The following is an 18320-nucleotide window of genomic DNA, read 5'->3' on the forward strand; positions in this document are numbered from 1 at the left end:
CTGTATCGTCCTCTGTCGTCGGAGCTGCAACAGCCGTTTCTTTGATTTCGATTTCTTGTATCGATGGTTCGTCTATCAATGAATGTAAAAGTATCGACTATAAATTAGACTGAAAGGTGTCTTGGTGTACGGGAGGTTAAACAAAGTGTTTTCTACCTGTCTCAATTGATGACGCTGCAGCAACAAGTGTGTCACTTATATGTTCGTGAACACTCGGCTGGGTGTCCGGTGCCAAGTCCACGCCTTTCGCCTGCTCATCGGCGTCGTATACTTGTTTTTGGCTCTTAGGTGTCAGCGGGAAATCGGAAAATGACTCAATACCTTGCGCTGGAATGATGAATGATGAGGAACCGCTGGTATTTCTTATTTATAGTAGCAATTCAAAGTGATCGATACAGACATAGGTGGGCGTAGGTCGGCTTTGCGACTCGTTGCGATTGTCTCCGGCCGTCACACCCGACCCATCGACTCCCTTGCGACTGCTAGCGACGTCAGCCGCAACAAGTCGCAAAATGTTTTACTTACTTCGACGCGACGTGACCATCTCTCCCAGTTGCAACCTACCTACACGCTCTTGCGACTGGGAGCGACGCGATTTTCTTCTGACATGCTGGGATTCGAACCCAAATGGAAATGAGACGCGATCTTATGTTTTGAAATCATTTTTTAAGAAGGCATCATAAAATTTCTTTAATTAACTGACATATACGTAGTGCTATTAAAAGTTCATTGTAACAGTGGTTCTTTTCCGCTGGTTATTTTCAACCAAGATTATAGCAACTTGTCCGAGTCTTTAAAGCTTTAAGCCGAGTCTTTTAGCTTCAAGTCTCTACTACTTCAGAAGAGCCTAAATAATATCTTTGCGTTGTTTGGTGCCATTTTTTGTTGCCACGTGACAATCGGAATCGCGGATCGCGTCGCTAGAATGGAAGTTCCACCCAGCTCTCTGTAGGTCTAACTCATAGTAAAATACGAAAGGGACACGCTAAATCGGTTGATTCTCGCTTTAACAATCGTGTTATCTGTTTACCTGTAAGAGCTTCATTCCGTTTTATTACTTCTACATCTAGATATTTAGCCGCAAATGTCAGAATATTTGCCGGTTGTGACCTGAGAACGGCTCGGCTGAGTTTTTCCAACACCTTCTGGAACCCTGCTGGAAGTCCGAGTTCTTTTTCTGCGGTAGTCTGATCAACTTGCATCATCATTATCATAATCAGGTGATAATCTTGTCCCGAAAAATTTCTAAACAATCGCTTTTCTTTCTTTCTGTCTGTGTGTGCAGCGCATATGGGTGAAAAAGATTTATCATTTTAGAAAGCCATTAGGAAAAATTAGGCCTATTGTATAAATATAATAGCCTACTGCCTAACACATAATTCTTCCGCTGTATGATTGCAAGCAACTACGGTAACTTTATCACGTTTCGCAATAATCCTGAATAAACTTACATTTTGGAATCACGACGTTTGTGTGGCTGATAACGGTTTGCGTGGCAACGTTTCGGAATAATTGGTTGCTAGGTAAGTTGCTGAGAGCTATCTTTCGTTTTTCTGACATAAAAAATATGATTTATATTTTCATTTTCTATTTGATTGTAGTTCATATACTACCTTATTTCAATATTCAATTTGTACAGTTACTAAAGCATTTCAATTTTGAATTTCTAGAGATCTAGAATATCGTTAATATGGAAGACAAGATAGCACATCGACAAAGGCCTACCGATATTATTGATCATGTTTGTTGCCCCGATACCTTAAACTGCAATCGGTAAATCACCTCATTTTTCTATCCTATCATTACTCGTAAGACCGCCTGGTAATTTGTGAGAGTCCTGTCCTATTTTGTTAATTCATCTTACGAATTATGAAGTGTCTCACCGGTTAGCTGTTTCACTTGGCGTGAATTCTCATGATCCGCGCATTCATTCCCGGCGCACTTAACGATTGATCGTATCATAATCGAAGCGATGATACGGTGTTCGTGAAGGCGTGCGCCCGGAATAACGAACGAGTGGCGAACGTGTCGTGCAATTATTTTCTAACAAAGGAACTTTAATTCACAATTCTATCTATCTACCAAGGTTATGTACAAGGGAGGTGGAAGAAATACCCCCGGATGTATCAAGATTCGACCGACTGTAGGCCCTATGACGATAGGAAGAAATATGGATTTTCCAACATGGTACTATGAAACGTATCATTTTTTATTTTCTAAACGCGCATAACGCATAATCGTGTAGATTTAACTGTTTGCCCTTCCATTCATGCTGCTTCTCCCTGCGAATGCTTCTGTAAAGAGAAATTGCATCGCTATCATCATAATCAGCCAATATATATATATATATATATATATATATATATATATATATATATATATATATATATATATATATATATATATATATATATATATATATATATATATATATATATATATATATATATATATATATATATATATATATATATATATATATATATATATATATATATATATATATATATATATATATATATATATAATTCACTTACCTCCTTTGAAATCAAAGTTAGGGTCTGGCTTGAAACAGAGGGCGTAATGCTCCCCGCTTGTCTCATCGGGATCGTTGTTGTAGTCGTCGATCCAATACTTGTCCTTGCCTTTACTGTAATCAAATCAAATATCGAGGACTTTTTTCAATCGTATTGCCGTGTATTGAAAGATAACTACGCAGCCAACAGACTTCGACCGATCAAACCCAGTTTTTGGGTTTTCGTGTTGACTGCGAACTGTCTTTATACTCACTCAAGTGTTAATAAATCTCCGTTTGTTAATAATTCGTATATTGTTTCATTCATTATCTCTATATCATAACGTTCACAATAATCCTGGGCCAGAGCGTATGAAGTTTCACGTTTATTTATACGATATAGTCTCAATGCTGAAAAACATATTAATGATTTTTTTGATGAGTCGAGAAGATACGCGATATCCGCGTGAGATATACGAATAAACGAGAGAAATTCTGCGTTATATTCAGCTTATTCAGCCAAAGATAAAATGTCCTCGAATAGAAAAAGAAGTATACACAGGGTGTCTCAGAAAATTTGTTGCCTAACTTTTAAGATTAACTATTCATAAACCACAATTGAAATACTTTTTTAGAAGCTAAAACGATGTTGTGTTACGATTTACCTACTGTGCGTATTTTGGCTAAATAGTAATGATGTATGTTAAGTATTTCGATATAACTTTAGGCAGAACATCTGCTGTTTTTGTAACATTTAGTGTAAATCGACATTCAAGACCCTTCAAACTGGCATCTTTAGGCTTTATTGTTCCAATTCATGGTTAGTATCCATTGGGTTTATTATTATATAAACATTGGTAAAACCATGGTCCTGAGTGGCGATCTCTCTGCTTGTAGAGCTTTTTAGAGTATCTAAGTTATTATTGTATTGAATGTTGGGGAGATTATTTAGTAATTTACTAATGGAAAGGGATGGAGACTTGGGGTGATATTCTGGGGATAAATGGTTAGTTCATTAGATTCGGGGAGACGAAACGAGAAGGAGAACTAGACGGGAGATAGAACAAGACGGAGTAAGAGCGAAGCTAAGTCCAGGGAAAGCGTGTCAGGAGTACGGAGAGATCAGATCGGGATCGTACCGTGTAGAGAATAGCCGAGGAATTGGATCTGGATCAGGCGGGTTGAGTTAATGATGCGGGATGATGGAATAAGCATATATACATATCATACGAGATTAAGGCAACTGTTGAGTTAAGTTCAGTAGGCCTATACTTTTTTATATCCCGGATCCTATGAGCTAGGGCTCGACCGTCTACAAAAGATTATCGAGCCTCAAAGACATCGTAAAGAAAGACACCGATAGGTAAAAACGACGAGAGATATCGTAGCGATAACGTTTCAATGATATCGATTCACTAGTATAATCGTATCAGTTGGTAGACCTGGATGTTTGCTCGAGGATGATATGTCGAAATGGCTGAGAACTAGCGTGTTTACGAATGGCTATGAAAATGGTGCGGAACCAAAATTGCGGATTGTTCTTAAATGACCAGCTGACATTTGTTTAGAAAAATTGATTTGAAATTACCAAATCACCGGATTCAATACATCACCAGCAGAAATCGAAGACTTTGATGATGGAAAAGTAACCGATTTTGAGAAATAAGTGAATCTGATATGTCAAATTCGGACGTTTCACAATGTATTGGTTGAAATGGTTATCATATTGAACAAGCTCCAGAGAAGCTTAATAAGTAAAGCGGAGGAACAATTTTATTAAGGAGATATCTGTCTTAGTTAATATAATTGCCATGTCTCAAATCCTGTCAAATGAAAGCAGGCCATTAATTAATAATCGTATGCACTAATCCTTATCTAACAAACATACACGTCTACTTACCTTACATCCCCAAAAATTTCTTATTCCAATTTAAGTAAGTGAATAGTAGAATGGGATTCTAACAATATTTTAGCAATGTTTCATTTTTGTTTAGAATCAATAAAAAGTAAATATGCACTCACCACAGGTTTCCCAAATAAAGACTGCCGCCAGAACCACCAAAATAAGTGAAGCAATTTTCCCCATCATGCGTTCTGCGGTCGTAATCTGCTATGAACAAGAATACCAACTTGAAAATTTGATAATAAAAGTTAAAAGGATTATATGGTTTATTTTTGTTGTGGATCAAAAGAATAAATTTATCTACAGGTTTTAGGCATAATTTTGGATAGAGTTAATAGGTTTCCACAGGTTTTTGGCAACATTTTTCCTTTGATATTGGCGGAATTCTTACGGTCGCTTCTACCGTACGTGCCTTCGCATATATGCTTTGTTTCGAATTGTAAGGGTGTTAAATCTACGTCCGGTAATATGTTTGAAATATACGACGAATTAAATCTAAATCTAAATAAGAGCAATACAAACGGGCACGCAATAAATAGATCGTCAATTTCATGCCCGTACCAAGGATTTTGTAGGGGACGTTCTCACTTGAAAATGGGCACAATAATTTCTCAGCAAAATGTGCAATATTCTAAAAGTGATTTACATTACTTCAACGCGTGGTGCAGAGATCTACTAAGGACCAGCTGCGGCGGATCAAAAGCTTTCTGTAGGTAGTACTGAATTTTGATGGATTGTAGACAGCCATTAAAACTCACCGCCCCCTTTATACTGCTATATCCGGACTTAATTTTCTTTGTAATGAATTTTCATGCCTTTGAGCCGAACCTTTTCTTTTAAACAATATTCACTCAATTGTTATTTTGAAACGCCAATATCAATGGCGCAGTGCACATCTACTCACACGGTGGTTATCATAACATTATTTTAACAGTTTTTAAGGCGTTAAAAGAAAACTTTCACTAACAGCGGGCTGGACGAAATTGAATTATGCAATGCAAATATGGAACAGTGTAGATTTGTATGAACATTCTGGAGTCATTGCGAGACAACTGGGTCCTGATCTCCGACCACGTCACCAAATCAAATTGAGAGCTAGGTTAATTCTCTAAGAAATAAAATGACTTGGCTACTCACAAATTTATAACTATCTTCTGCGAGTGTCGAATCCTACGTGTGCGCGGTTAAACTGGCATAAAACACTAGCTGCGAGCACGCGTTTTATAGCATGTGTAAATTGTTCGTTTGCAGAAAAATCGTTTATGTAAATGTTTACCTAATACCCCAGCGCTGAATATATTTCAAGACGTCGTCTGGATAGGATTTCGAAAATAGTCAATAGACCGATAGGAAATAATATCAGCAATCTAATATTTCAACAAAGGCAATTGTATAATTCGTTGATCGAACGCAGATGGGGGCTGAATCCGATAACTACGGATAACAACGTTTAGGAAAAACTTATTTCGTGGAGTGACCCAATCTAATCGCAATAGTGGAAACTTTATTGACAATAGGCTGAAAGAAGCCGTCGATTCACGGAACCAGAGGGTATCGACGATATCGACGAAGGGATTGATTCATCGCAAAAAGGACGTATATATCGAAACTAGAGGTTCCGGGTTTGTAAATAGGCCCATAGCCTTGGTAATCTCAATACGACATGAATGGCGTTTTAACTTACTTGTCTTAAGTCTATTCATTTTTGTTTGTCCACTATCTTTTTGGATATTTCGCTTAATTTTCGACGTGCATACCTCAAATAGGTCTTAATCGAATCAGTAGAGTTGTGCAGTCCAGATAAATCATCGTTTTTATATCCATTTTGTAACGAGTTGAAGGATTGATGAATATTCTCGAAAATTGGGCTTTAAATCGGCGTTTAATTTTAGTTGGGGAGGTGAAAAAGAGCGATGCATTCGATTTTTGTAACTTGAAGAAAAGTGCCACCGTCTGTCTTAATATCACACAGATGATAAAGGTATCGGTACTGTTATGTGCGAAGTTGAATCGTAGTCAATGGGCGTCCATTTCCGAAAGTTTCAGATGATCCCCCGCGATGTCGGGAGCAGGCTCTATGATATACTTGACACTGGATTCGGTAAGGTCATCATAGAACACCTTCTGCGAGTTAATTTAAGGGGAAAACATAGAAACGTCCAAACTAAATTTCTGGAACAACATTAAATTTCTTTTTCTTAAAATAGTTTTTGCTTGTAAAATGAAATAACCATTTTACGGGCGATTCTAAGGCGAACGGAATTCATCATTTGAAAGCCAACAACATACCATGAAAAATAGGTAGTTAGAAAAGTGAATGACAAATCATGGATAAAGCGGGATGCGACAATAAATACCATCGTGTTCTGTTCTACCATTCACCGGTCACACCAATGCGAGCACGTTTACGATTTGTTTTATTGATTACTGAAAAAATCGTTTACGAAAATGTTTGCACAAACCCATCAGTAGTTTTGATTATTAAAACGAATGGATTTACTTTCGAATTATCGATAGTCGTTATGAAAAAGTATTGACAAAGCGCCAATAATTCGACAATAGTAACAAGTTTTCTCTCAGTCTAACATGGTACCCAACTCAATTAGTGGGTACCGTTAGAGTCGAGTGTAGGTATACTTCTTCGATATGGCGAACAAACAAGTCCTCAAAGGTGAAATTTCACGAACCAAACGAATGATGTAATAAGTCGATAAGTCGTCTTATGTGCATATATAATAACCATAATTTTCCAGTAATATTGAAGAAAGTCCATATACTTTCTAATTCGTACCAATTCGTGAAAATCCATCGCCATACATTTACTCAACATAATAAATATGGAATATCAGGAAATATACGCGGGATTAAGTCAAAAGCCCTAATAATGCAAGATAACAGGATAAGTATTCGAATTCTGATTTTCTCTGATAACACTAATTCAAAATCTTTACAATAAAACCATAAACACATATTTAAATCTTTCATGTCTAAAAGAACATTTATTAAATACTACCATCATATAAATGTATTACATGCACAGGTTTTAGATCATTTAAAAATTGTAAGTAAAAAGAAAAAAAGTTCAAAATTTTGACAAATATATTGGCACAAGTCTTTTAAACTAGAGCGCATGGACTTTGATGGGATAGATGGAATCTCTTTCGAAATAGCATGTTTGAATTTACAAAATTAAAGCAGATTTGCAAACCCTAACACAAATTGTACTTATGCGAAGCAAAGCATAATTGAGTAAATATAAATAACCTGTTTTGAAAAAGTTCATGAACTGCAAGCAAAACCAAAATCAATCGTTGAATCATTTACTCCCTGACCCTGGCCAATTCGTTACCAATCATGTGGGAAAAACCTTGTGACAGGACTCAGTTGAAATTCCTAATTCCCTGAGATAAAATCTCCGAATACTTAACTCGGTAAGTAAACGTCTTCTAACCAGAGAATTTTGAACATTACGAAATTTTCAGTCTGTCCAAAGTCTATTACGCGGTTAACTTTGCTCATTTTTGATTGGCATTCCCACGACGGTTTCAGCAGTTTGATTCTTTGCTTTTGTCAGAATTGCTTGTCCACCGATTTCGCGTAGTAATTCGGCACATTTCTTGCCGAGCTCATCGGCGGCGCGAAGCGATTTTTGGCGAATGTTTTTAGCGACGACAGATGCAAATTCTCGAGTCGGACACAATTTCTGCATAAAAAAAGAAACAAAAGGAATATCAGAAAATCAGCATCGTCAACGCTGACTTTAACATAGACGAGTAGTGATTGTCAAGAGGAAAAAACCCAGAATTAAAAAGCAAAAACTTAAGCTAAGCTCAGGCCGACTTTGACCCGATCATCTCGTCGCAATGGTTTGCGATTTTTTTCATCGGGAACCTTTTCGTCATGAGAGTGCTTACGGGCCAGTCATAGGCCTATTCGTAAGAATAGAACAAGTTCTTTTTCTATGACCCAATCAGATCGTAATAGCCAATCAGTGACGAGTTAGCGTATGCGCCACACGACCTTTAGACACGGCAATTAGACCCGAGTGCTTCGACATTGCCACAAACGAATCGGTAATCAGCGGTCAGGTGTTTACTACCGCTGTCCTTACGACGAGATGATCGCGTATTTAATCAACCTAAGTCAATAAGATGATCGCGTAATTAATCAACCTTAGTCAATGATTCGGTGCAATTGAAACCAAGCTACAGCAACTTGATCTTTAGTTTACATGTGGCCGTGGAAGTGTTGAGAGGTTCTAGACGAACATATGTGCCATATCTGGTTCCTTTTTGAGCAGGCACAGTACAAAGTAACTACGTACTGGTCTACAATTGACAGGATATAAATGATCAAGTTGAATGTGCATACACATATGTTTATTACCTTTGGCGATGGTTCCTCCTCCTCATCTTCAATTTGAACGTACGTCTCTCGAACTGCGCATTCAGAGCCGTCTAAACTAAATATCCCACATTTCATGACCAACTAAAATGGAAAGGAAACCAAAAACTGTTTAAAATCCTGACTTTACTGTGTTTTTCTTATTCATGAAAGCATCTTTTAATCTTTCAAATATTTTTGGAGAACCCATACCAATTATTCATGAAAATGGGAGTTATATTTCTCGAGTCATATTATCTCTGATTCAATACTCATCTCACATTTTTGTACCCATTTAGTACACATGTATAATGTTTTATTGTTTGTGAATCACACAGTGTCTGAGGGCAGGTCTGTAACTGCAGTACGCACTAAAATTCTGGTGAACTCTACTATGGAGTGGACCCTAAGGAAATGCCCGCAGTCACCAAGTGATCCATCACATGTCATATGACAATTTCTCAAAATATCCTCATTTCTTCAAGGTTTAATTGGGGGATCAGAAGTCAATTGGAATAACTCAATCATTTTGTTATATTTTTTTAGTAAAGTCTCGAGAGTTATTTTGAAATGAATTTTTCTGAAAAGTGTAATCAATAAATCTATCCTTAACTAACAGTCATCATTCACTGCCGAGATGCCCCATGTAACAATTTTATTTCTATCTTTTGTAGTGGGTCTTGTGAAATCCTGCAAGGTAGGGGGTCCCCGTGAGTACAGGGGTGCAACCGCGCACATATTACTGGGTTTAGAAGGTTACTGACTGAAGACCTTACAAAATGCCTTCGAATTTAGACAAAGTTCCACTACTCGTGAACTGAAATGGACTTTAATCATTCATTAATTTGTATCATTTGTAAATCCAATCACCAGTTCAGTAATAGGAACAACTAAGAGTTATTCCTTTTACGAAACCGGTGTTTGGATTGATTAACTGGACAAGTCTAAGGGGATTTTTTAGCGTTAAATCTCGTATTTGCGTCGTCTGAAGATTGTATTGTAAAAGTTGATCGAACTACGGAGTTATTTAATATTACAATGATAACAATAATAATGATCATAATAATAATGATATTGTTATTCAGTAATGGATATGAATAGTACACTCATTGAAATTCTCAGTATGGCTGTATATCAACTTGGACAATATTTTCAGACTGCTTCGCTTATCACCCAGGACCCGGTTCCACAGTTAGAGTTTGAGTTAAAAGTCTGGTAGTTCATTTTCAATGAGTTAACTCTGAATCAAATCTGAACACAGAACTATGGTACTGGGTCGAGTATATCTTGAACTCTGATCACTAGTGAATTGAACGTTGCAGTACTAGTTCCGTATCAGTACTAGTTCCGTATTAGAATGGTTACTCATATCGATTGCGACCGTACTGAAACAGGACAGCATATCTAGTTTAATTGGTTTTTTTGAGTATCATATGGAATGCTGCACAAGTTAGCGCATGAATTTGTTTAATCAACTGCCTAACTGACTGTCCGTTTAGCATTAAGTGGAATACGTTGTGAAGAGTCAATTGCCAGAGACTACCATAAACAGCAGCCAGCCATTTAAAAAAGATTAATATCATCATTATTACCGTTCATTGATTAATTAATTATTGCTATTGTTATTATTCATAGATTTCTATTATTCATTAACTATGATTAATACTTTAATACTCATTATTATGTTACGGCAGTTTTATACAGTTGATGTCCATTATAATGCCATTGATGGGACCAATGGAAAACTTGGCATTATAATGAATCCTATTTTCTTAAAAGTATGGCATCATAACGCCGACTTTGACTGTATATATATATATATATATATATATATATATATATATATATATATATATATATATATATATATATATATATATATATATAACGTATCAGTGGTCTGGCTATGTGACGTTATACTTGTCCCGGTGATTCAGTGTACTACGTAATAATGCCCAATTAGGACTTCAGTATTGTATAACATATTTATGCATATATATCACTATTTATACAACAAAACTTTGGTACATTGAGATTCGTCAAATCGCGTTGTATATTTCTAACACTGATTTCATCTGATATATAAATTCATAATAAGTATCACATTAGATTTTAAGTCCTTACATCTATTAACTTTTTCTGATTAAATAAACTGTATGTACTCTAATATTTTATTCAATTGTTTGAGTTTTCAATTTTCTTGTCGGTATCTGAGTTAAGGAATTTTGTTTTTCTGTTTGGAAGACCCTATCACACGGTGGCCAATTCCATCTGGCGAGTGTGGGTTACAGTCAGCTTAATCGATATCATTGAATGTGCTTGTGTTTTATTCTCAAACCAGGTATCATACACTGGATGAAGTCCGAAATCCAAATTAATAGAGCCTTTTGCACCCTACCCCGCTCCCATATAAAGATTTAGTTCCACTCTTTTTTAGAAATTCAAAAACAATCTTATAGCTGAGTTGTATTACACTAGTACTATATTAGAACTATTAAAAAAAAAAAATATATATATATATTATAAAATATATATATATATATATATATATATATATATATATATATATATATATATATATATATATAGTTAGATAGATAGATAGATAGATAGATAGATAGATAGTAGTTCCAACTAGAAAACCATGCCCACTTTGGTTCAATGCTTGACAATGTGACAATTTCAATATTCACTGTGACCAGGTGAACAAATACAGTAATCGATGAGCTTGAAACTTGCCACACACTCAAAGAATTTGTCACGAGCTTGAATTTTTCAATTGATTGTGGTTACAAAATATGCATACCGGTAGGTATCAATATGGAAATACCATTTTATTCCGCTAACGCCCCCCTGTGACCACAAACAAAAGTCAATCACTTCGTGAAACTCACCATAATCATAAAGCGTGTCTTGAGCAAAGATTTTGTGATCGATTTTCATAACAAAATATGCCTATACCACGTGATTTCACAATTCAATTTGATCAAGGTTAAATAATTACTTATATCAATTAGAGCCCACCCACATTTTTCTCATGCTCCTATCAGGCCTGCAAAGAACATTGCATGCCCTAGAATTAGCTTGCTATGAGATAACTCATTAGGTTCCGCGAGATCTGAGGCGCGCAGAGGCTGATGTAGTGGTTTTATCTAAAACAGGGTTCTTACAGGTTTCCAATTTTCATTTTCCACACCTTTTCCAAACCCAGATAATAAATTTTCCATACCCTTAATTTACACATCACCAACCTAGAACAGGCAATGTACGTGGGCCCATTCAAAGTAAATAAGTGCCAATTATCAATACCATTGACAAAGCGTTTTCATAAAGTTTTATCGAATATGTAGTAAGACAATTCAAAATAGAAGGGAGATTTTATTTTGAGACCATTTTCTGATTTTCCATAGTCATAGAGAAAAAAAAGATTACTATAGCTTTTCCAGGGCCTGGAAAGAATTCCAATTTTCCAAAACCAGTAAGTACCTGCCGCAAAAACGATTCAATATTTGATAATATTCATTTAGGTACCTGGTGGATTTCTTTGTCAACAGTCGTATGTACAGCAATAGGAACAGAACATCCACCTTCCTAAAATGGAACAGAATTAGCATTGCCCACTTGTACTGCGAAGACATCTTAAATGGCTGATACTAGAAATTATCAATCGCACAAACACTAACCAGAGTTGAAAGAAGCGACCTTTCGGCAATACACCGCAGTAGAGTATCTTCATCGTGTAAAACAGACAATAAATCTATAATTCGAGTATCTTCTGATCGACATTCAACGGCTAATGCACCTTGGCTCACTGCATACATGCAAATGTCTGTCTCCAATACCTACAATTAGTCATGAAAATATCAGTTTCATGGACATGCGAAAAAAAAGAACCCTCGTCTCGTGAGATCCAGTGACAAATTCCTGTTAGGGGTACGCCTAAAATGAGTCTGTCTAACAAAAGTCTGTCTCCAACAGTTGTAATTTAAGTAATGAAAATGAAAATTAGTAATGAAAATTAAATATCAATTGTATAGGTATATGAAAATAAACGCCCCTTGTCAAGTGAAATAATGTAAAATGCCATGTCCTATCAGTAGGTTAGGCTTGAAATATTGTGTAGGTTGTGTCTATGTATTTGATGGATCATATGACATTCACTTCAAACCTGAGTAACTCTCCACGGTCCTTCTCAAATTGATCCCAACAAGTGCAAAAACGACCTGTGGAAACCACAGGTGTTTCTTTAGCCCAGAACTTCAAACTTATTTTGTTTGCCTATGTTTTCACATCTATTTAGCGCATATTTATTGCATTGATTAGTTCCCATTATCTGCCCATTTACAAAATTCCCCCTGAGTGAATCAGAGAAATTTCTAGGTTTAAAATGTTACAATTCATTCGTTTTTCATTGAATCACATCCTGATAAAGAAACAGGCCAATTATCCGAATTCCCTGAGTTTTCCAGGTTTTTTGGTAAAATTTGTCAAATTCCCGATTTTTTCTAGAACTTCAGTTTTCCAGGTTCTTTTTTCTTCAGGTCAGTGGCTATTCTGTATTGACTACCACACAAAATTTCAAGGCACATGTACGAATGAGGCCCATGCAGTACAGCATTATTTCTCCAGTGACAATAACCTGTCCACATTTTCGTATTACTATACAATGTTAAGAGCTTCTTTTTTTACAATTTTTGCTACTCGAAATGTACCAAATAAAAGGCCTGCCTCACACAGGAATATTGATGCGTCAATTATGGCTCCCTAAATTCATTAATCAAGATGTAGAAAGATTCTCATGAAATTCAAATTCATAGTTTGACACAAGATTCATTTGAGACTTACATGGGAAATACGATGTGACCAACCCATTCTGACAAGACCAGCTTCTGCTAAGACAATGGCATCATATATGTTCCCTTCATCTAGTTTCTTCAATCGTGTGTTTAAATTTCCGCGCTTGAAAATGTCAAGGAACTTTTTCGAGAAATATCTTTTCATTTGACTTAATTTTCAATGTGCATATATAATAACCATGATTAAAAGATACAATATCTTGGAAGTCGAGCTTTGGGTAGGCTTTTTTAAGCTGGGCTATTCGTCTCAATGAGCTGGTCCCAACAACACTGAAAGTATATATCATACAGCAATTTGAAAAACAGCTCCTGATCAGGCTGACATCTAGTGGATTAATACTGAAGTAAAAAGCAATATGGCTCCTGTATACTTTAGATAAACAGGTGTTCACTATGTCAGTGTATATATACTACGTATGTTGATAATAAAATGCGGAATAAATACACGGAAAGGACATAACAATAGAGCACAACATAAAGAGTGAGTTCATTTTTACGCAATTCAATGAAAGTATGCCATGACATATTCTCTTTTTAACTACTCAAACCAGTGGTGAATACTTCATCTTTTAACGTATTCACAAGGCTCGAGTCAATTAAGCCAGTGTACGAGTGATTTTAATTTTCAAGTAATACATTCAATATATCTTGCAGGATGGGCAATGTATACCGTAATCTTTCACGGGGAATTAGAAAGAATTAGAACTATTTTGGTTGATATCACTATTCACCAACAAAATGAAACTAGCAATATTGGGAAACCATAGAGAACATATTTCAAGTTTCTATTTTGATTACTTTCAATGTTCAATTGATTATTCAAGTGTTTCTAATTATAGATTCGCAGAAATCCATCATGTCTGAATTGTGCGACTGGGTTGACCTGGAGAGGTTGCACAGAATCGCCGACGAAGGTGACGTACAAATTGCTGTAAATACATTCGTCAACGAACGTAAAGAACTTTGCAGAGAACTGCTGAAACTGGCCGCTGAATTCCGTAAACATGATAGAAATACAGCCGTTTCACAAATAGTGGGATCAAGCGTCGGACTTGCAGTCGGACTACCTTTATCGATCGCCGCTTTTACGCTGGTGTTTGTAACGGGTGGAATTGCCGCTCCGGTCGTCGGGGGCATCGCTTTGGGCGTAGGGGTCGCATCCGGTCTTACGACAGCCGGTAGCTTGATCGCGAAAGGCATCATTTCTAAATCGACCGAGAACAAGATCAACGAAGCTTTGAAACGCGACGCGGAGAACATACAAACTCTCATCAAGTGCCTGGAGAAAATTGATGGAAACTCTGACGACGAGAAGAATGAAGAGGACATACAGGTCGAAGGCGTCACGATGGAACCGCTTTCAAACGAAGACGCGCAGAAACAAGGGACGGCCACAGCGGCTAAAGTGATTTCTCACAGTACGGCAGGCAGCGCAGCTCTCGCTAGAACGGCACAGTTCAGCGGTACGGCTGCCGAGGCTGGCTCAACGGCGTTTAAGGTATTCACGACTTCGTCAAGAGTTCTGACCGTGTTGGGTTTCGCCGGCTCGATCGTCGGCGCCGTCGCCGATGTTTACATATTGGTGAAATCGGCGCAGGAGCTGCACAGAGAGTCGACGCTGTCGGTCGCGATCTACGACATAGTGATGGAAAAACTCGCGTTGGAAGAAGATCGCAACGAGTTGGAGGCATTTTACCACAACTTGCAACAATGATCGTCTACTAAGGGGCTATACTTTATTCAACTGCCTTGGATCTAAACTGTATCAAACTATTACTGAAGCATTCGCTTTTCCTAATCAGTGACTTGTTTCATTATTTACAGTGCCAGAGAACTGAGAAATAGGTGATTTAAAAGTGATAATTATCATTAACTGAAACTAATCAGATTGAATGGAGGGGGGGGGGGTTAATATGTATGTAACTGTTTCTCATCATTCCAGTGGTGATATTGATCGCTTTAACAAATACATTATAAGTGTTCGAAATTAATCTGTACCTGTTATCTGGTAAGTCTGAAAGTTTCTTTCCTTTATGCTTTGTATGAAGAACCACGGCGTCATAGGGACTATCTCGTCTGAAACAAGAAAATACATCGATCATTATTATTTGATAAACTTTATAGCCAACTTATTGACCAGCTACATTTATCAACATACAGCTTAACTATACAAAGACTACTTCATTGTGGCTAACTCCCTACTATGGCAAGAATAATCAATATTGGTTAATTAAGTAAAATCTCCCCATGAAAATCTCTCGATAAAAATAGATTCCGAACTTGTAATGACTTGGATCTTTCAGACAGGCTACACGCCAAAAGTTAATATCAGCCTTAACTGGACAACACGTAAAATTGAGTCTACTGTACGCAGAACGTTATAATTCAAATCTTTCTGAATGGAGAATGAGATCTTACTCACTTAAGAACAGCTGCTACAGTCATCCCTGGGGGAAGTTCAGTTGGTAAATCTTTCAACGAGTGAACGACTATGTCCACCTTATCATCTTGTAAGGCACGTTCTAATTCTTTCGTAAACAGGCTCTTCTCACCTATCTGCCGAGCAGAATCATACGAAAGAGAATCAACAATCGTTGTTGTTAAGACCCACAATAAAATAGAAAGTCCAAAAACAAATAGAAATTCTCTAACTGGATCGGTCAAATACCTTCGATAAAGCTACATCAAGAATTTTGTCTCCTACAGTTGTCATGGACACTGGAATTTGAAAAGACCAAATTAATCAAAAGTTCAGGCCACTGGTAATGCATGCCCAATTCTAACCATAGTAATACACTTCATAGCATTAGGGAGTGACCATCTTTTGATCCCCTTCACCCACGGACGTGGACGTATTTAATTTAACCCATTAGCACTCAAGCTGCCCAAATGCGCTTGGCACTTTTTTTGACTAGACACCTAAGTCCTCGAAAAACCGAACAGAAATCAACATCCTCCTATTTCAATTTCTCGAGTATTTCGAGTATGAACATGACACATCTGAGCGCTCACTTTCAATCCAAGTAAGTATGGATGAATTTCAGGGCCAAAATGACAAGATTTTGGTGGCCCACCTCATAAAAAAAGGTCAGCAAAAAAGGTACGTACTTTGAGGGAGGGGGTATTAATCAATCTTGGTACGTACTTTTTTTTACCAAACTCAAATGAAAATAGCCGACGCTGGTGTTTTATCGGCTTTTAGTGACTTGTCCTAGACTTCAACTGGGAACTCCCCATACCAGGTACCGGTATTGATCTTACACGCACAGGTTGGAATCAGGTATTTATATTTTTTATATTTTGTTTTGATTTGTGTTCTTTGCATCAATATAATTGGGGGGGGGGGGGGTCATGGGTACCATGGTGCGCACCTATGGTGGTACAAGGGGGGAGGAAGGGGGCTAGGAAAAACGGGAGGTTTTGAGGTACGTAATATCTGGACGCTCCCTGTTGTGATGAACTAGGATTTTACCTTGAATTTTCTGAGGTCGAGTAATTGACACTACATAGTGAAATTCCTGAGTGCTGATGGGTTAATGAATACTAGAGGTATGTACCTGAAATATTTTCTGAGTTTTAAGCAATTCTCTTGACTTTAGCTATGAATTTCTAACTCGATGACAAAATATTCAGCCAATCTTTGGTAAGGTAGCGGAATACACACCTATTTCAAATTCCATGTTTGGATATTCCTTCTTCAGCAGCTCGGCTACATGATTTGACTGTATCAAGGCCAACTGCAATGAAAATACTCTACACTAACAGATCTTTTATATCATCAAATTCTTGGGCGAAAACATGCACCAGTGTTTTGTTTGTCATGAGAACGAATAGTAGCTTAGATCATCCAATATCCCACAATATGAGGGATTTTGGATGATCTGAAAGCTACAATTCGCCCCCAAACCTATAATGTGAGCACCTGTGAGCATACTATCACATTCACTGATTCCCCTGCAAGAAAATTTGGATAATTTGAACTAAGCATTTTAAAGACATCTCTAGCCAATGTTGGTGAATATTTCCTAACAAAGTCACTGAAATACTCTATATACCCAATCCAATAAATTATCTTTGACAAAAAACAGTGCAGTGTCTCAGGATGTTGTGGAGAGGTGCGTTCACACCCTATGCACGTAACGTCACAATAACATCTTGACATTAACTTCCTGGGTAAAGGCTTGATTATAACAGCAACAGGGAAAGGTTGTCACTGGACACTGGTACTGCCGGTGGTCAGTGGACGAACTGCTGAATCTCATCAACAGATTCAGTTATGCGATGGGATGCACGATTCTCGACTCCTACTAACTTAACTACTGTAATTGTCAAAAAAGCTTAATTTTCAAGTGATGTCGAATCTCTCTCGCATATGCACATACCTGGCTCTTCCTCGATCCAACTCGTATTGTACCTGTTGCCATTATTAGTACCGTTTTTGGCCCATGAAGTGTGAAGTTCTTCAAGTTGATGAGTTGAGATGTTGAAGTTGGTTTATCAGCTTGTGTAGGTCAAGTGAAGTAGCGCCCTCCTCATATTGGGGGTCGTTTAAAAAACAACAACATCAACGCCAACTCTGGGTTTACAATGGCATCTGATCAAAGAGGAAAAGCGAAAAGAAAATCTATTTGCTGGATTAGGAAAAGTATTTACATTGAAAACT

The 18320-nt window shown here is 37.2% G+C and overlaps 2 protein-coding genes across 4 annotated transcripts; one reads left to right on the top strand and one right to left on the bottom strand.

The window, feature by feature from the left end:
* Positions 1-7434: 7434 nt before the first annotated feature.
* On the bottom strand, positions 7435-18179 carry LOC141907904 (porphobilinogen deaminase-like). Of its 2 annotated transcripts, XM_074797659.1 has the most exons (11): positions 18040-18179; positions 17322-17394; positions 16326-16375; positions 16080-16213; positions 15656-15733; positions 13852-13927; positions 13647-13760; positions 12485-12643; positions 12333-12392; positions 8805-8906; positions 7435-8121 (listed from the first exon to the last, which is right to left on the bottom strand). In XM_074797659.1, the coding sequence occupies exons 1-11, from the start codon at positions 18079-18081 to the stop codon at positions 7924-7926; spliced, it is 1086 nt and encodes a 361-aa protein (XP_074653760.1). In that variant the 5' UTR covers positions 18082-18179; the 3' UTR covers positions 7435-7923. The 2 variants fall into 2 exon arrangements, with proteins under 2 accessions (XP_074653760.1, XP_074653761.1); XM_074797660.1 differs by lacking the exons at positions 17322-17394; positions 18040-18179 and adding an exon at positions 17130-17172.
* On the top strand, positions 13999-15552 carry LOC141907906 (uncharacterized). 2 transcript variants are annotated; one of them, XM_074797663.1, is made up of 2 exons: positions 13999-14138; positions 14497-15552. In XM_074797663.1, exon 2 carries the CDS (start codon positions 14514-14516, stop codon positions 15369-15371), a length of 858 nt encoding a protein of 285 aa, XP_074653764.1. In that variant the 5' UTR covers positions 13999-14138; positions 14497-14513; the 3' UTR covers positions 15372-15552. The 2 variants fall into 2 exon arrangements, with proteins under 2 accessions (XP_074653764.1, XP_074653765.1); XM_074797664.1 differs by lacking the exon at positions 13999-14138 and adding an exon at positions 14183-14263.
* Positions 18180-18320: the final 141 nt, after the last annotated feature.

The sequence above is a fragment of the Tubulanus polymorphus genome, chromosome 6, assembly GCF_964204645.1.
Source record: "Tubulanus polymorphus chromosome 6, tnTubPoly1.2, whole genome shotgun sequence".
In the NCBI taxonomy this organism is placed as follows: Eukaryota; Metazoa; Nemertea; class Palaeonemertea; order Tubulaniformes; family Tubulanidae; genus Tubulanus; species Tubulanus polymorphus.

Excerpts from the sequence above, each read along its gene's own strand:
- LOC141907906 (XM_074797663.1), top strand. The coding sequence starts at position 14,514 with ATGTCTGAATTGTGCGACTGGGTTGACCTGGAGAGGTTGCACAGAATC.
- LOC141907904 (XM_074797659.1), bottom strand. The coding sequence starts at position 18,081 with ATGGCAACAGGTACAATACGAGTTGGATCGAGGAAGAGCCAG. Across the intron at positions 16,214-16,325 it reads TTGATGTAGCTTTATCGAAG|ATAGGTGAGAAGAGCCTGTT; the intron begins GTATTTGACCGA and ends TCTGCTCGGCAG. Across the intron at positions 12,644-13,646 it reads GGTCACATCGTATTTCCCAT|GTATTGGAGACAGACATTTG; the intron begins GTAAGTCTCAAA and ends GACTAATTGTAG.